Source organism: Zootoca vivipara, chromosome 2, assembly GCF_965207765.1.
Source record: "Zootoca vivipara chromosome 2, rZooViv2.hap1.1, whole genome shotgun sequence".
In the NCBI taxonomy this organism is placed as follows: Eukaryota; Metazoa; Chordata; class Lepidosauria; order Squamata; family Lacertidae; genus Zootoca; species Zootoca vivipara.
The window spans coordinates 77790721-77809222 of record NC_142584.1 but is presented as its reverse complement, the minus strand read 5'-3'; the positions used below and the strand labels follow the sequence as shown (position 1 = coordinate 77809222).

At 41.1% G+C, this 18502-nt stretch overlaps 1 protein-coding gene across 3 annotated transcripts in view; it reads right to left on the bottom strand.

The window, feature by feature from the left end:
• Positions 1-6804: 6804 nt before the first annotated feature.
• The window catches only part of NINJ1 (ninjurin 1), a 27422-nt gene continuing 15724 nt past the window's right edge, over positions 6805-18502 (bottom strand). For all 3 annotated transcript variants that reach the window (XM_035106312.3, XM_088662230.1, XM_088662231.1), the window contains 2 exons: positions 13736-13894; positions 6805-10150 (listed from right to left, as the gene is read on the bottom strand). In XM_035106312.3, coding sequence (XP_034962203.2) covers positions 13749-13894 — 146 coding nt within the window. In that variant the 3' untranslated portion in view covers positions 6805-10150; positions 13736-13748. The remainder of the gene's footprint in view (positions 10151-13735; positions 13895-18502) is intronic.

Genomic DNA, 18502 nt, shown 5'->3' with positions numbered 1-18502 from the left:
AAAACAGTAGTGTTTGTAAACAAAGCGTTGTTTTTCGCGGAAGCTACAGTTCGCGTAGTTAAAAATGGACCGTTGGTTAAAAAGTGGTTCGTTAAAACGACAAAGGCCTACAGATGAAGAGGAAGAACTGTAAAAAACGTATAAATATAAAATATAAAATATAAAAAGACTCTTAATTTGGCTCTCACTTTTTAATTTTAGGATTAGGAATTAATGGGGGTCCTTGTCACAATAGCGGCTCGATGAGGGGTCCTCGAGAAAATTTTGTTGGGAACCCCTGTTGTAGATGTACATAGAAATGCCTGGGTCTTTTATGCATTGTGAGAGATTTAACATGTTGTTTCTGTAGCCTACATGCAAGTAAAATGCCAAAATTCATGGTTCACTCTTTGGGTGAAGTGATACCTAGCATAAAGGTCCATACTTTCTGGATTTTATTTCCTCAAGTCTTTCCCCCACCAGCCCCAACTATATATTCCTGTAACTCAGGATAACATTTGCATCTGATGAAGTGGACTGTGTTCCATAAAAGCTTGTGGTTGTTGGCATCCGTCTGTCTCAAGACAATGGAGTGCGCCTCTGTGCATGAAGTCAAACCACTGCAATTGCAGCTCAGAAGTGACCTCTCCCGGTGCAAGCCTGGGCAGTAGGTATGGAGCTCCTGAGTTGCCCAGATGACAAGATTGAGCCTCACTGATATACGTGACAACCTTAACATGTACTGATTGTGTAGTTTTGTCATAACTACGGACTAATACTGATTTTGGCGAATGCTTTCTTAATTTATTCCATCCATTGCTAGGGAAAAAAAACCCACCCTCTTGTTTTATGCAAATTTGGCTTGTTTTGGTGATGCTTTTTTTAAAAAACAACAACATTGAGCAAGTGGCCACCCTAGGAGGCTGGGAGGGATTTCTAGCCTATAGCATCAAGGTTGCTATTATGCTCAGTTTGTGGTTTGTATTCCTGGAATGTAGCTACCCTTTGCTTTCAAAGACAAAACTCAGTGGAATAGCTGCTCAGCTGTGCTTGCCAGCTCTGTGTTCTGGGCACAATTTCCGTGTCTTGCATGTTGCTGCTGGAGGAGCACTGCCACTGACGTGTGTTTGTGTGCATTCAAGCGGAATGAAGGCAGGATCCTAACCAACTCGTTTTGTTTATTGCATTGTCCCTGGTTAAATTTTAGATTACTGTCATAAGATCTGAAATAGGATTTGAACGCTAGTGGTGCTCTGTTTAAAATGTTGTGTGTTCTTATTAATGAAATGAAGTGCCTCACAATTCTTTAGAGCTGGACTATTGTTTTCCGACTGACTTTTTTTTACAAAGGAGAATAATAATAATAATAATAATAATAATAATAATAATAATAATAATAATAATTTATTTATACCCCACCCTCCCCAGTCAAAACCGGGCTCAGGGCGGCTCACACCAATAAAATTACAATAAAACATAAAAAGCAATTAATTAACATGCAGATTAAAATACAATATTAAAATGTAAAATGCAGCCTCATTTTAGAAGAACAACAACTTCTAATCAAAATCCTTTAGAGGACAGTAAAGAGCTTTAGAAGATGAATTCACACAACCAGATTGGTGTATTAAGGTGGCGGGTTTCAAAAATCTAAGGAAGCCTTGCACACCATCCCTTCAGCATGCAGGATTTTTTTACCTGCTTATAGCTCCGCTCATATTTGCCACGTTGTACTGAAGCTTCTCTTTAAGTGCATCGGAAGTGGGACTGGCAAATGTTACTCAACTGAATCAATCTTGTATAAACTCTTCATTGTTGGCCTACAGCATTTTCAGACCAGCCCTGGCTGAACTTCCCCAAAGGGATGTTCAGCTCACATCCTCAGCACACATTGGTTGCATAGGCTGACTTGGAGAAGCTCCTGTGAATAGATGGTTTGGCATGATGAACATGCAAAGGGAATAATCTTTAAATGGCAGGCCTGCAGTTGGATTTGCACCAGTTCAGGTTGAGTAAGGGCACTACGCTGATGTAAACATGCCTTTGCTATCAATAAATACGCTATTGGTGAAGATAGTCGTAACATAAAAACAGAATTCACAGCAAGTTCTCCAGTTGCTCTGCAAGGATGTCTTCGCAGCGAAATGATGGGTGTGCATGCTAGCAAATCAAATGCTGGCACAGCCTTTTTATTCGATCCTCTAATTTTTCTCCAACTAGGCTATTCACTTTTTATTTATTATCAAAGTACCGTGTGAACCTTCCTGTACCTATTATTTGTTCATGTTTAATATAGGGATCGGGGAGTGTTCTTGGTGAAGGTGATCACATATGATCTAGTTGAGATTCTTGCATTGCAGTGGGTAGGACTAGATGACCCTCAGGATCCTTTCCAACATTGTATGATGTCACAGGCTCATTTGCAGAGCCTCTCCCCCATCCACCCCTGAGCTTGACCCTTAGGAGGATTGAGTATAAATTAAGTGAATGCAGTGATGTAGTTTTCAAGGAAGCCTCACTGTTACGAGTTATGAGTATCTTCACTCTCAGATTCTGATTCTCTCAGGTATCTGCTGCAGCTTCTACAGTATTTGACTTGATTTGGGGCTCAGATTCCATTTCTTAAAATGAATCCCAGGGTTATGTCTATTACTATTTTTTAAAGAAACATTAGATATAAATATCACTTATACAGCTTTTGGGGTCTCTGTGTGTACAATTTTCCAAAAAAATTAAATAAAAATTAAAGCATTTGACACTTTGGAGTTTTTACTTATTTCTGATAATGACATTCTTAAGTGTATGGCCAGTGTGAGCGAAAGAAAACAAAAACCAAGTTTGTGTAATGTGCACTATGAAATGCTTCTTTCTTTTGTAAAAACAAAACAAAACAAGGTTGACTGTACATGGTTGTGTGGCTTTAAGAACATTTGTGTTAAAAGCAAAATAAAAATGTCTCAATTCAATCTTGAAAATAATATCTCTTTGGAATCTGCTTTTCGGTATGTTGTATTTATTAGCATTGCTGGATAGCAGGCTTTTTCATACAGGGCTGACTATTTTATTTATGCATTTATTTAAAGCTTACTAGGGTTTGGGTTTGGGGAGTCAGGTATAAGCTGAAGATCTGACAGAATGGATGCAAGCCATAATTCTCCACTGTTGGAGTGACAATAAAGCCTAGTCAGTTTGAAGGGAATAAAAAAGGGGGGGGAGAGACAGGCAAAGGTGGGGGTGGTTGAATTGTGGCAGGATAACAACCTCAGGGGGTGGAAGCACATATATGCTGAATGGAAGAAGTGGAGGTGAGTAAGAGACATTGGAGCGAGCGTCAGAGGGGGCTGCACTCCCAACATTTCACTGAGAACAAGGATGCTTCACCCAGTCACCAGTGGAAAAGGTCTTAGGGAATCACCAGCCTTACAGATGGGTTCCTGCATATTCTCCATGGTCTGTAATACCTTTACGATAGCCAGTGTGGTGTAGTGGTTAAGAGCGGTAGACTCGTAATCTGGTGGACCGGGTTCGCGTCTCCGCTCCTCCACATGCAGCTGCTGGGTGACCTTGGGCTAGTCACACTTCTCTGAAGTCTCTCAGCCCCACCCACCTCACAGAGTGTTTGTTGTGGGAGAGGAAGGGAAAGGAGATTGTTAGCTGCTTTGAGACTCCTTCGGGTAGTGATAAAGCGGGATATCAAATCCAAACTCTTCTTTAGGGAGTTTGTATGCCAGCTGAGGCTTCCTGTTTCTTTCAAGACAGGATCTCACCACATCTAGACTGGATTATTGCAAGGCACTCCCCTGTCTCTGAAGACTTGTTTTCAAAACTTCATTTAGTTCAGGACACAGTAGCAAAGCTGTAAAGTAGTATTAGCAACAGGGCTTGTGTCTTGCCATACTTAAAAGAGCTTCGCTGACCTCCATTTTATTTGTCCCAGTACAATTCACTGTGGTGACTTTGACCAATGAAGCCCTAAATAGCTTGAGATTGGGGTACCTGTTCCCATTTGAACCTGCCTTACTATTAAAGCTCTCCTCCACTCTTGAAGTGAGGTGGCTGGCAGTAAGTAAGGGACGGTGCCGTTTCACTTGTGTTACCTTGTATGTGGCATACCACCCCTCTCCCCACAAAAAAAGTCTATTCACCAAAATGCTCTCTTTGGTGGTGTTGAAATGCCAACTAGAAATGCCTATTTATGCAGGCTTTAAATGGGATATAAGAGTAATCTGATATTTTTATTTAGTGATTTAACACAATTATATACCACTTGATTGTCACAAAACCTCTAAGCAGTTTACAAGAAATGCTAGAATTGTTTTTTAAAACATTTGAAAATAAATAAAATTAACAGTGAAAGCGTTTGAAACAGGGCAACACCTCAGTTTCTGAATAATAATAATAATAATATTTATACCCCGCCCATCCGACTAGGTTTCCCCAGCCACTCTGGGCAGCCTACAGCACATAAAAAATGGAAAAACATTAGACAGTAAACAGGGTTGCCTTCAGATGACTTCTAAAAGTCACGGTAGTCGTTTGTTTCCTTGACATCTGATGGGAGGGCGTTCCACAGGGCAGGCGCCACTACTGAAAAGGCCTGCCTAAACAAAAAATGTTTATTGCATTTAACCAAAGTAATATATGCTGCCTAAGTGTGGTAAAACCATAAGCGGTTTGCAAGAAACATTAAAATTATCATTAAAAAAAGTTAAAATAATTTACAACATTAAAAAGATGTGTAGATTTTGCTCCTAAATTGCAGTATGCCACAGCACCCTCCTCCCCATCCCCATTTTACAAATGATATTTTTTTGGGGTGTGTGTGTGCAGAATTTAGGAGGCCACTTTTAGCTTGGCATTAATTCTAAGAAAATGTATAGTGACTTTTGTGTACTTCATGTTGACAAGAGATAGTGCTAAATGGTGCCTCCCATAACCAGCACATTGACCCCTGAGGCAGGAAGTGCTGAAAAGATAAACCTGCTTCGTTTTGGGTAATCGTCCACTGAAGCATGTTTCTCCATAGTCGGAATTTGTTTTATGAGCCCCAAACGACCACGCAAAGGAAATGGGAGGCATTGAATGGGATATTCTAGTGAGATATAAGGAAACAGAACATGAGAGATAGCCATAGCGAGCAGGAATGGAGCAAATGTGGAAACTCTGATAATGTAGAGACCAGATTAAACAAAAAAAGTTGCAAAGGGAAGCAAAACAGTCACTTACTATGCAGATTCCTGTAAAACGAGGGGTTTCTTAGCAGTGTTAACAGCAGCATATTGTGGCAGCTTTAGTGCTCATTCGGGAAGTGGGGATTATGAAACGAATCCTATAATCTTGGTCACCTTCACTTCATCATATAAAGTCATAAGGGCTGGAGGGGCTTTGTCAGCTACCTAGCCCAGAGGTGGGGAACCTTTGGCCCTCCAGAAGTTGCTGAATGACAACCCCCATCAGCCCCAGCCATCATGGCCAAGGATGATGGCAGCTGCCAGCAACATCTGGAGGGACACAGGAGCCCCATACCTGATCTAGTCCGACTTCCAGCTTAGTAACAGATTTCCCAATCCTTGCTTCAGTGGTTCCAGGTGCATGCAAGCACCTGTCTGTGTTCTTCTCCCAGGTGTGCATAGGGGGGAGGAGGTAAGCACCACAGCATGTTTAGCAGCTGTTCTGTGCCCGGCCCCAGTCCATTGCTGGCTTAAATAAAGGCAAGTTTGGGGATTGTACTGGGCCAAGGGTCTTTGTGCAGGAAACATTCACAACTGCATATTATGCCATCACTAAGAGGTGAGAGCAGTCTGTGACAGGCTGTAGCTACCAGGCACTGACACTTTTCATAATAGGAAGATATAAAAAAAATCACAACCACAGAGGGACTTGCTAACTGCTGTATATCCTATATCAACCTGCTGTCGAATGTCCAGCTGCAGGGCATGTTAAAAGGAAGGGCAGAAATTACATGGAGGCAGATCTCAATGAAGGATTAGGAGACAGTTGGACAGTGGAACAGGATACCTTGGGAAGTGCTGGGATTTCTGTAGGTGCAGCCTTCATCAAGCAAGGGTAGCTTGAAAGACATCAAAGTCCCTTCCAACTCTGTGATCATGTGTAAAGTCAGCAAGGTCAGCTGAGAAGGGATTACAGAACAGGGGTATGCCTCAGTGGGCCATATTAGCACACAGTTTTTGGCATGGGGTGGGGGGAACGGAGAAGTTTAAAGGTAAAGGCAAGGCAAGAATTCATTGAATGGGAAACAAGTAACAGCATTTTAAAGCTTTGTTCTCCTCAGCAAATGTGTTTCTATGTCACCAGCCCATTCTTTGTGGAGAAAGTCAATCAGAAAGAGCCAGTTCCTAAACCCTAGGTGGTTAACCCTGATGAGGTTAATAAAACTGGGCTCCAGGCATGATGAACCCTTCTCAAATCAAGAGCCACATTCTCTGGGGGTGGGTGGGTGGGGGACATGCTTGTGGTGGGCAGGGCTAGAGGCTAAATGTAGACAGAGCAGCACATTCCATTTTATTTGTACAGTAGGCTAATTTCTACCCACTCAAGCACCCCGCACTCTTCATCCAAGTAAGCAAGAAGCATTGTCAGTGTTAAATGGCACGTTCTAGTCAGGCAAAAACGCTTGAGGAGGGTGCAGAGCAGGGTCAGTGAGGGTGTCTTGCCAGGGGAGAGTTGCAAGGGGCAGAGAGATGCCTGGAGGACTCAACTGAGGTTCCACCTGCACTCACGGGTGTCCTCATTCACACCAGATTCATCTTTTAAGTACTGCAAATGGATCAGGAGGTCAGTGTAAATGAAATGAAACAAATGATATACACAATGAACAAAAATGCCTTTATTTATCAGAGAAAGAAAATTCATCTTCACCACTGGAAAACATGTTTCAGCGGCAGTAAAATAAAATAAAGATCCCAACCTGAGTAGAAGGATCCGAATCATTGTAGTTCCTGCCTCCAGCAGTGGGCATTTACAGGCTTTGGGGTGAGGCACTCAGGGTAGAAAAATCTGGTCCTCCATGGCTTGGAAGTTATTAGCATTCCCCTTCCTTCCTTGCACATTTCTCCCATTTAAAAAAATTGTATGTATATGTTGTATGCTGTACAGTGTTATCCTCTATATGTCGACTCAGAAGAAAGTCCCATTGAGTTTAACAGGCCTTTCTTCCAGGTGAATGTGTATAGGACTTACAGCCGTAACACAATATTAAAAAGTTAAAAAGCATGTTTAAGCTTACGGGAATAAATGTGCACAAGTGCACTCCACTCCACATTAATTGCAACCAAGTAGGAGCATGGAAGACAAAGGCAAATCCTAAGCATATCTGCTTAAAAGTCTCTTCCAAGTAAGTATTCTTTAAGATTGCATCCATAATGCCATAAAAGTTTAAGTAACTATATTTCTAAAGCTTTCTTTAAAAATATGTAAAATCAGTGCTATATGTTCTGTACTTGAAAAAGTTCACCAAAAACCAGCACTACCCCTAGATCATAAAAAAGCATTGCACTTCTTCTATAAATGAGAAATCTTATTTTATTACACCATTCACTGTGCCAAAGGGTTGAATATTGTGCTGCATTATTTAAGCAGCTGAATTGGTTGAGAAAGCACAATGCATGTTAGCCAAACCAGTCCTTGATTCGGCAGCCCTTTAAGTAACATTTATATTCTAACAAGAATAAACTGTACATTGCATGTCTTACGACACATTCTTCTTCTCACTAACATACAGTTTTGGGAAAAAATCCAGCCATTTTCACTGAAATAGAACCACCTCTTCTTATTCTCTATTTTCCTACTGGCAAAACAGAAAAATAAATATTATTTTGGTGTTAGCCAACTTCAGTTATCCTCAAAGTAGACACAGTGAAATCGATAACCTTAAGCAAGTATACAAATTTCAGTGGGTCTACTCTGAGGATGCCTACCACTGAATATCACTCCAAAAATTTGTCCCTAATGATCTGCTATTCTTACAATCAGTGGGGGGAAATAGCAACTGAAATGATAAATGAAAATGCCACACTTTCTGAATAATTACCCTAAGTTCTATGTACATTTAAATATTTATACATATAATAAATGAAAACAATAATGGAATACAATAATTACATAGCTATATCTTAGGAGCAGGTTCTAACATACAATACATTAAGAAAAATATTGAGTATATTTTCTTATAGAAAGTATGTGTGATGCATACAATTGCCAGCAACAGTAGCCTATATATTCAAGAACAGTTTTGTTTATTGTGATCATGCAGAATTACCCAAGAAAGCACTGAAAATAAGAAATCACATTGGGGGGGGGGAGACTGGTGATAGTCCAGCAGAGAGTTAGAAGCCCTAAAGCCCATTTTGATGCGTAAGAATGCATAACACTCTTTCCTACTGAAGATGACCTTTGCTTACAATTTGAGAGTTACCTTTGAAAGTCTGGAATAAATGCACCATGGCTTTTGTAGAGTGAACCTGAGAGTTAACTTGAGAGTTAACTCAAGTAAAAGTAGATGTCTCAAGTACATCACTGCAGAATCAGAGAGGTCTGAACAGAGCCTTTTTAATGCAGAGTCTGGGAATGAAAAGTCTCTGGCCTTTCCCCCCCTGAAGCACTAAAAATGAGGAAAGCTTTAAGACTTTCCCCTAAAAAGTCCTCTGCGAAAATCGTTGTACAACAAGGATCATACGAGAAGTGCTATCAAAAGACAGAGGGCCTTTCAGTGGAGAGTTAATGTTGACTAATGCTGCAATCCTAACTCCACTTACCTGGGAGCAAGCCCCATTGAATTCAATAAGTCTTCAGTAAGTCGACATTGTTAGAATCACAGTCTGAATCAGAAACTTTTTGGTTATTATAATAAAGAACTGAAAGGAAACCTCTCTGGGGTGCAAGTCCGGGCTGTTTGCATGGAGGGCCTGGGCTGCCCAGACAACAAGACCCTCCTCTTGGCCTTGCTGATGTGGTCCAAAGCAAAGCAATACATTTGGCACCAGCTTGGCTGCAGGAGTTGCCAGAAGGGGGAATACAAGACACTGTCCAACTGCCTTTGGGACCATTTTGGATTTGTGTAGGCTTTACTCTTTAGCCTTTTCTCCTCCCCAATTAGGGTTATTTCACAAAAGCTATTTGTATATATTTAGAGAGGGTTTGGGAATATTGTGTTCGCCCCCTTTTTAATTTTCTCTCCTGGATCTCCTTATATCATTTCTTTTTATTGTCATTCTTTTACAGAACTGAAACTAGTGGCCACCTGAGCCCTCATGTCTGATAAACTATACATCCAAATAAATATCCCCCCACATTGCTGTAAAAAACCCACAAAGCCCTGTCCATAGTGAGCATGAGTCTACAACCATGTGCCATCTTCACATCCAACAGAGCGCTAGGGCACACATTTCCCCTCATACATGTCTTTATAAATGTGATGTGTGCAGTCCTTAGAGCAAATCTGGAGGATGGCTGGGGATATCTCTTTAGAGTTGTGATCAGCTAAGTATCATGCTACTATTAACTATCAACACTGTTAAATGACTGATCATAAACTGGGATTGCGCTGAGAAGTGTATGCTATGGACTGCATTTTAAGATACTGCTCTCAAAGCAGTAGAGTTTTACACCAACAATTCTGTAAGGACTCAGAAAACTCAGAAAGAAGTACAACAAATTAATTCTAAAAAGAACTCTGGGGCTGAAGCCTTTTTTCTCTGAAACACTTGGATTCTGAAGGAGCATGAGGTATAATGGCCTTTGCAGAAGAGAAAAAGCTCCAAATATGAGACATTTTGCAGCTAGAATTATGTAAAGAAAAAAAATACAAAAAAATAGTTCATTTGTGTTAAATATTGGGATCAGAAAGTTGAGTTTTGCAAGATGAACCTGCCTTCCTTTAGTGCAGAATTTTCAGCTGTCTTTCTACTCCTGTGAAGCCCATACTTTCAAGTGTAGAAATCACCTCTTTCTCTGTTCAACATGTAAGGCACAGAGAGCAAGGAATTCTGAGCTGCCAGTGGAGGCATGGGATAACAGTTCCTGGAGAAACAGTTCAATTGAAAGAGAATAATGCTTTTTTGAATTGCTTCAGGTTCTTCATGTTTTCCATTTAAGAGATACTGGCTCAAGTTCATAACATTCATCTCCAACATTTATTTAAGATCTTGGGTCTCTGTAAAAAGAAAAGAAAAGTAGTTAAAAGGATGCAAGCAGAATGGTGACTATTTTGTAAAACAGACACTCCCTTTTGAAGTTACTTCACCATTTCACCCCAGAATTCCCATATGACCTCCCAGTCCTTTTTGATTCCTACTGTTCTATGGAGTATGCTAAATATGAGGATAAGTATATAAAACTATTGACCTTCAGTTGGTGAGTCATGACCCACAACTGGGTCACGCTGTGCCCCCCAGTAGATTGCACCAGCGACGCCACCCCTTTCCTTAAACTAGAAATGGGCATGCCATTTTACAAAGTATAAGAGAACAGGTCTCTACATGAAGAGCTTCCAATCTGAATTGTTGGGCCTGGGCCTGCCATTAGACAGAGTAAGCAACCAACCCAGGCAACAGATGTTGGGAGTAATGGCAACAGCCTCCAGCTGTTCCTCCCCAGCCATTCGTCTTTTTTTGTCAACTAATGAAAATGATCAGGGGGATGGAACAACTCCCCTATGTTATTCTCCATCTCATTACACTAGACCTCATGGACATCCAAATGCCACTGAATGTTTGACAATTCAAGACGGGATAAAAGACATTACTTCTCCATGTAACTTCTCCATGTAATGGAACTATGCAACTCGCTCCCACAGGAAGCAGCGATGGCCACCAACCCAGGTGGATTTAAAAGGAGATTAGACAAATTCACGGAGGATAAGGCTGTCAATGGCTACTGGCCGTGATGTTCCATCACTGTCGGAGGAAGTCTGAATACCGCAGGTGGACAGAGTGTTGTTGAGCTCAGGTCCTGCTTTCATGCTTCCCACAAGCATCCGTTGGCCACAGGGAGGACAGGATGCTGGACTAGATGGGTCACTGGCCTGATCCAACAGGCTCCTCTTATGTTCTAATACTGGGCATGCAGATGGCCTATCCCTCTAAATTAGTCTGCTGCCTCAGATGAGGATACCATCTCATGACCAGGCTTCTGTATCTAGGGTTTTTTTTGCCTCAGGCAGTTGCCAGGTTTGCTGGTAACAGTAGAAATTGGAGTTCTTGGTAAGTTCAGAAGTAAACAAAAAATTACAAGAACTCGGGCCAGAAAGGATAATTTCAAAAATTCTTCACAAAGTTTTATTCAGGATAACTTCCAGTGAGCATCAACATCAGGACAAGGCCCTGTTTCGATGATTCTTCATCAGCGAGGTTTCTCAGGTCTAAAAGGTCTAAGAGGTTTCTCAGGTCTAAGCAAACATACTTGGTACACTTAGACCTGAGAAACCTCGCTGATGAAGAATCATCAAAACAGGGCCTTGTCCTGATGTTGATGCTCACTGGAAGTTATCCTGAATAAAACTTTGTGAAGGTTTGCTGGTAACGGCATGCCTTTCTTTCTCCTGCATGCCACAGCCTTGCCACACCCTTTCTGGCACACTCCAGAATGCAGAGCTCTCAAAGTGCCCCAGTAGCTCCTTCCAAACTCATTTGCTCCAGTAGCTCCTTCCATACTAATATATATTAAATATATTAATATATTTATAAGCTAACACCTCCTAAATAATAATAATAATAATAATAATAATAATAATAATAATAATAATAATAATAATAATAATGTATTATTTATACCTCACCCATCTGGCTGGGTTCCCCCAGCCACTCTGGGCAGCTTCCAACAAAATATTAAAATACAGAAATCCATCAAACATTAAAAGCTTCCCTAAACAGGGCTGCCTTGAGATGCCTTCTAAAGTTCTGGTAATTGTTGTTCTCTTTGACCTCTGGTGGGAGGGCATTCCACAGGGTGGGTGCTACTACTGAGAAGGACCTCTGCCTGGTTCCCTGTAACTTGGCTTCTCGTAGCGAGGGAACCACCAGAAGGCCCTCGGTGCTGGACCTCAGTGTCCGGGCAGAACAATGGGGTGGAGACGCTCCTTCAGGTATACTGGACCGAGGCCGTTTAGGGCTTTAAAGGTCAGCACCAACACTTTGAATTGTGCTCAGAAACGTACTGGGAGCCAATGTAGGTCTTTCAGGACCGGTGTTATGTGGTCTCAGCGGCCTGAAATACGGTTTCTCCTCCTTTCACTTTGATAGATGGTATCAGCAAATATTGGTGCTAGTATTTTGACAAGGCAATGTGACATTTTAGAGTAGCTGTACTGTCAGAGGGCCTAGAAATTCCATCTTGGTCCAAAATGACCTGAACTTGTTGGCGTTTGTGTCAACAAGGGTGAGGGGTGCGGAGACACCTTTCACAGTCCCTCAAGGGAGGAGCCCAAATTGTACCAGCTCCCTGTAAATGAGAAGACTGTGTAAGCAAGGAGCCACCCATTTCCCGTGGTTGGCCTGTCTCCCTGTCACAGCTGCCCTGTCTCTCTGAGTGTCTGTCTGTCTAGATCCTTGCCACCCTCTTGTCCCACTTCCTCCTTCACAGTGGTACAGTGCCGGGTTCTGCTTTTCTAGCACTTTGCTGACTCCAATCCTTTAGCGTTCTCATACTTGATCAGCTCGCTGCCTGCTCTGCACTTCTGCCTTTCTGCTGCCTTTGGAAGGGCTAAATGTGCAGCACTGGTAGCAAATGAGTATTTGTGTAAGGTGTGAATTTCCATAATGATTTCTTATATTAACTAGGCGCTGACTTTGACCCTTTACAAGCAGGGGGAGGGGGGAGGGAATCAGGGTGGTGCTTTGAGGCATATTGGTTTTCTTAAAGTGATCTAGTGAGGAAAAATCCCAAACAGTTCTAAGTTTCCACAAATATGTGGTTCAAACTGTGGTTCAGAATTTCCTAGGCTGGGTTTCCTGTAGAGACGAGGTGAAGTGTATTGAGCAGGGGGAAACACTGTCCAGTCTAAAACTGCATTACGTCAGAATTAGTCTTCCATTTAGCATATTTAATGCTTACAGATGTTGTTTAATGCAAATTTGTAACTGCATTAAAATGTTATTTATTATAATATTAATAGAGGACATTAATTTTAATGTGCTTTCACTCATGGGCAACAGTGAACAGAAAACATTTCTGCTTCTGAGAGAATGTCACTTATCACAAGGGGAGGGAAAAGAGGGGCTAAAAGACAACTAGTTATTCTTCCTTTTTGGATTCTAAATCTTTATCCCCATCCTGATTCAGTGGCTGCTTTCGAACACAATGCTAAACCATAGCTTAACATTACAGAAACAAGCCTCAGACTTATAACTTGGTGGGACTGTGAAGAGTTCAGAAGCTTTTGCCTGTCTTGTTTCCCTACACCACAATTAGGATAATCACAATTCTGTTGTTAGGGTTTTGCCCTAATAACAAACCAAGGGTAGCTGAAAATGGAAGGGAAAGCCACCGTGGGAAAAGAAAGCCCAGAAGACTCAGGTTTGTGCATGGAATGCTAAACTACATGCCTGCCACAACCTCCAAATGTGGCGACTCACACTATCGTGAGGAAAATCCAAAGGAGGAAGAAATACGGGCTGCTCCATTCAAGGGAGGGACTCCCTCAGTGCCTCAGCTCTGGGGAGTCTTCCATGTTCCTCAGACACAGAGGCCCACATCACAGATGAAAAATAATATGGAAACTACATTATGAGTAGGAACTCACCTTTTTCTTTGACCTATACTTTGGAGTCCATCGGCTTCTGAACTCCAAAGGCCGTAATGAAGATATTCACAACAACTATAATAAACACCAGTCCAGTTGTCAGATTATTGAGGACATCCAGCTTGCCATGTTTTGCAGGATTATTAAGGTCATATTTGACTGCAAGGGGGGGGGTGAATAATAAAAGAAATATTACCAATGAGCACAAATATGAAAGATTTGTTGTTATTATTATTTGAATTCTGTTGGGGGGGGGAGATATCAGCAAGGCAAGGTAACAAAATTTGTGTGCCAGAAGATCTCAAGAGAGATATGTGTGCCAACTATTTGAATAATAAAAAAGCAAAACAAAACATTACATTATTCTTGGATGCTTTTCAGTGGCTGTCTTGACAAAGAATTTGCAATCACAGGCCAATATTTGAAGTAGTAGGTGAAATGAAATGTTTTTTTTTTTTTTAAGGAAATGGTTACTTTAATCATCCATACAAACTAGGCTTTATCAACTATAACAGCCAGGGAACCTTTTTCAGCCTGAGGGACATATTTTTTGTTGGCAATCTTTGGAGGCCACAAGTCAGAGGAAAAGTGGGTGGAGCAATTGCTGGAGCACTTTTCTTTGCATAAGTGGGTTACATTCCAGCCACAAAAGCCAGATTTCTACACATACACACTCGCACGCATGCACCTGTCCCTTTTCTCCATCCAGGCAAGCATTGCCACAGTTCAAGGACACCTTCAAGCTCTTGAGGGTGGCTTGGAGGAGGCCTGGTGAGGGGGTATGGCTTGATAAGACAGGGTCTGAAGAGAACACCATATGTTTTACCATTTAAAATATTCATTTAAACAACCGTAAAATATCAGTGACTTCCCTTCTCTTTCCATGGTTCATTTTACATATCATAAATCCCTGCATATTTTACATTGAACTAAACCATTCAGTATTCCATTATTACATCCATCAAAACTTGTTTACACTGTTGAATTTGTCTTAATGCTGCCAACGATTTCAAGTGTACACAATTCCTCCCCATATATTCAACAAACCTTTTCCAATCTTCTTTAAATGTGTGTTCTTCTTGTCCTCTCATTCTATTCCGTATGTTAGGCCTGCAAGCTGGGCATATTCCATGAGTTTAAGTTGCCACTCTTCTTTAGTTGGGAACTAGCTCATTTGCCCTTTTGGGGCTAACAAAACCCAGGCCGCAGCAGTGGCATACATAAATGACCTTTTTTGACACCTGGGGATTTTCGTCTGACATTTTTTTGGGGGGAAAAGTACTTTAAAATTTTCAATTCATTATGGATTATTTCCCAATACTCTTTTACCCTTTTACAGGGCCACCACATGTGAAAGAACGTTCTCTCAACCTCATTGCACCAGGCCTGAAGTCTTCAACCCCAAGCTAGAATGTTTCCAGCGTTTCCCTAATTTTATGTGACATTTTGTCATTTGCTTTGCTTTATCCATTTCTTGCTACCTTGTTACCAGAGGCAGTGCTGCTTACAATTATTTAAAAGCCTCTACCACAGGTTTCTTCCTGGTCTCTCCAGCCTTTGAATTCTAAATGAGCTCACTGCTCACTTCCTACTGCTTTATTTTTTACTAAAGAAAACATTTCCACCTGCTCAACTAAATGTCATGGACTTGCAAGCGACGGGCTTCAGTTGTGTGAAACACCATTCCCTACTGTTTTCTTCCATTTTCTCTTTGCCTGAGTGGCTGAGGTGGAAAGAGAGCAGGATGAAAAGAGAGATGGAATTTGCATCGTGTTATTTTTACTTCCAGGTTTTGAAAAATGTATAAATGGGCCGTATTAAATATGCATGCTCTTGCACAGAATTGCATGAAGTCTGAAGGAACTGCTCCACATTCGGAGAGAGTGAAGGCTCTCCTCAGATGACCTTCCATGAGCAGATTTTCCATAAGGCAGGAGATGACTAGGGGAACTTGAGCAGTGATGGTTTTGTCTTGTTTTTCCTACCATGAAAATGTGTGAGACAGAAACTATTGTGAGAATATGGATGGGAGAAATTGGCATTAGCAAAGACTGAGCACCAAAGTCTCCTCTTATTTTGAATTGTTTAAAGTGGCTTGTACAAAACAAGCAGCACAGTAAAAGTTCCAGCTACACAGATTCTTCATGTTTTATAAATATTGCTTTTCAAAATGCTCTCACTTGTCTAGAAATAATGTAAAATTGCTTAATATTTAATTCAGAGTTTTAAAAATAATGTTTGCACAGACATGAGGCAGAATCTAAAGAATCAGTGAGTCATGGGTGCTATATGATGTGAACCTCCTGTTCTTCCAAAATTAAACCCAGCCACGTTTCTCCACAAGCAAAATCCTAACAATGCAACAGACCAGGCTCTCCTAAATGCCAGAACACCACATTCTATGAGGAATTAGGAGTAATAAGGAAGAAACTAGGCTCAGTTATTTCAGGATTCAAATGTGATAAGCTGTTGATACAGCACAATCAATCTATTACAGAGCAAAGTACCATGAAAAAAAAATATTAGTAACAAAGTTCAATCAACGAAGAGAAATATACTTTTTTCAAAAGCATTAAGCAGGATGGGTAACTTAGCCTCATATTGAGACAGAGAAAAGCACCATGAACTGACTGGAGATGATAAAAAAAATGCTTAATTTTAAATTAAGACTTTTCAAAATAAAGTTTGCAGCTGATATCAACCATGATTCAAAGAACCTGTTGAGAAATGCCAGATTGAAGCATGTGCAGGTTCAGCGAAATAGCTTTTTCTTTATTTGACCAGAAGACTTCCCATATTACATCACTATCAGCTTTGGAAACTCCCCAAAATTTCAAAAGCAGTATCTTGTATGATGGGAAGAGCTGCTCTCTGTGGGAATATGTGCCCTAAAATTAACTTTGGTGTACAGACTCAATCATGTGGATGCTATCCTCTTTCTTCTAAAATCACAATATAATATGATTCCAAGAAATGCAAGCAGTATAGAGTGACCACTATTACACAACATGATTTTCTAACATTGTGACATAGCTATTAGAAAAAAATAAAATACTGTAATGCTCTAATCCAGGCATGGCCAAACTCGGCCCTCTAGATGTTTTGGGACTACAACTCCCATCATCCCTAGCTAACAGGACCAATGGTCAGGGATGATGAGAATTGTAGTCCCAAAACATCTGGAGGGCCAAGTTTGGCCATGCCTGCTATCTAATCAATGAGGTGGGCTGCTGGCAGGAAAGAAACCAATGAGCTCAGGGTGTGACTCTCTGGTTTATGCATTCAGACATCACCCAGTTTCAGATGATTCACCAGCACTGGGGATGTAAAGGCCAGGCTCAGAGCTTTCAGAGGGAATTGCAGTAATCTTATTTCATTATTGTAGTACTACACAATACAGCTAAACTTGAAACCGTTCTTAAGTACAGGTATTGTTAAGCATTTTATTATAGTAATCCAATCCCACTGTCATTTCATGTAGCCTAATCTATTTCACCCCCCTGCCAAGAAATGAAAAAGGTCTTACAATTATTACAGGGTTTTCAGTACTACAGAATCTATGGGATGAATGTCTGTATTTGGTTGCCTTATGAATAAATTTGAACTTTAGGAGACATTCCACATACAGAGCGTGTGCTTTCTCTTTCTTTTAAAGTGTGATCTGGGCAGGTAATCTTGGCATTTTAAAACAGGTTAATAGTTCGCTTTAGCTCAAATCCCAATTCAACTTGGAGCAAGGAAAGTAAATTTATGCTCTCATTTGCAGCATGGCAATACAGGGCATGGGGGTGAAGGATTTCAACTTCTCTGGGCTCTGGCAATTTAAAAGACAGATAAAGGGGGAGGGGGAAGAGTCCTACTGCTAAAATATAGGCTTGGAATCTGGCAAGAGAAGCTGCCAGGCCACATTTGGTACAAAACATCTCTCTGGCTACGGATCTAACCACTTCCTTCCTCCCTTCCCTTTCTGTGCTAAAATGAACAGGCCTACTAACAAACCACAGGCCCGATAACAAGCAAAGTGAGCTGCTCCTATAAGCCTCTCAATATCACTGTGTGGGTAGGGGGGAAAGTAGCCCAACATTTGAACCTGTTCCACACTGAATCAAGAAAAACGATTCCTGAAGCTAAACTTCAAGGTGAAACTGAGGCTGCCAATAAACTAATGTTTTCATCCCTGCCCTTTGTACTGGATGGGTGCACAGGAATCTTTTTGCCCAATGTGGGGCTTCAACCCACGACACCGAGGTTAAGAATCTCATGCTCTACCAACATTATTTGTTATGTATTTAAGATAATATTTAAAAAGCATAAAAGTGCCTTTTAAAGCCAAGCCCTCATAATGTGCTTTCATTTCATACAAACAAAATATAAAATCACAGCATTTGAGGAAAACCTCTGGTTGGGTATAGACTCACTCTTATGCGAAAAGTGGATTTTTGGCAGGGGGCGATTAGGGAGGATAGGTGGCTGTATGGAGAAAGAGAAACTGGCAAAAACTGCCTTTCTGCTTTTGCTCTTGGGAGCATTCTGGTTCAGAGACGTCTGCTCTGAGCAAATTTGGATCTAACTCAATGTTCCACAAGGTGTCTCAGAAACGTTATCCCCTTCCTGACCAGCTGACATGGAGGGGAACAGCATCTTACACTATCTATTCTAAATAGATGAACATTTGTTTCATTTCTCCGTGAACCAAGCATAGTAGCACCAGTAATTTGGAACAATGTTCCTATTGCAATCAGATAAGCATCTACAATCCTGAGAGTT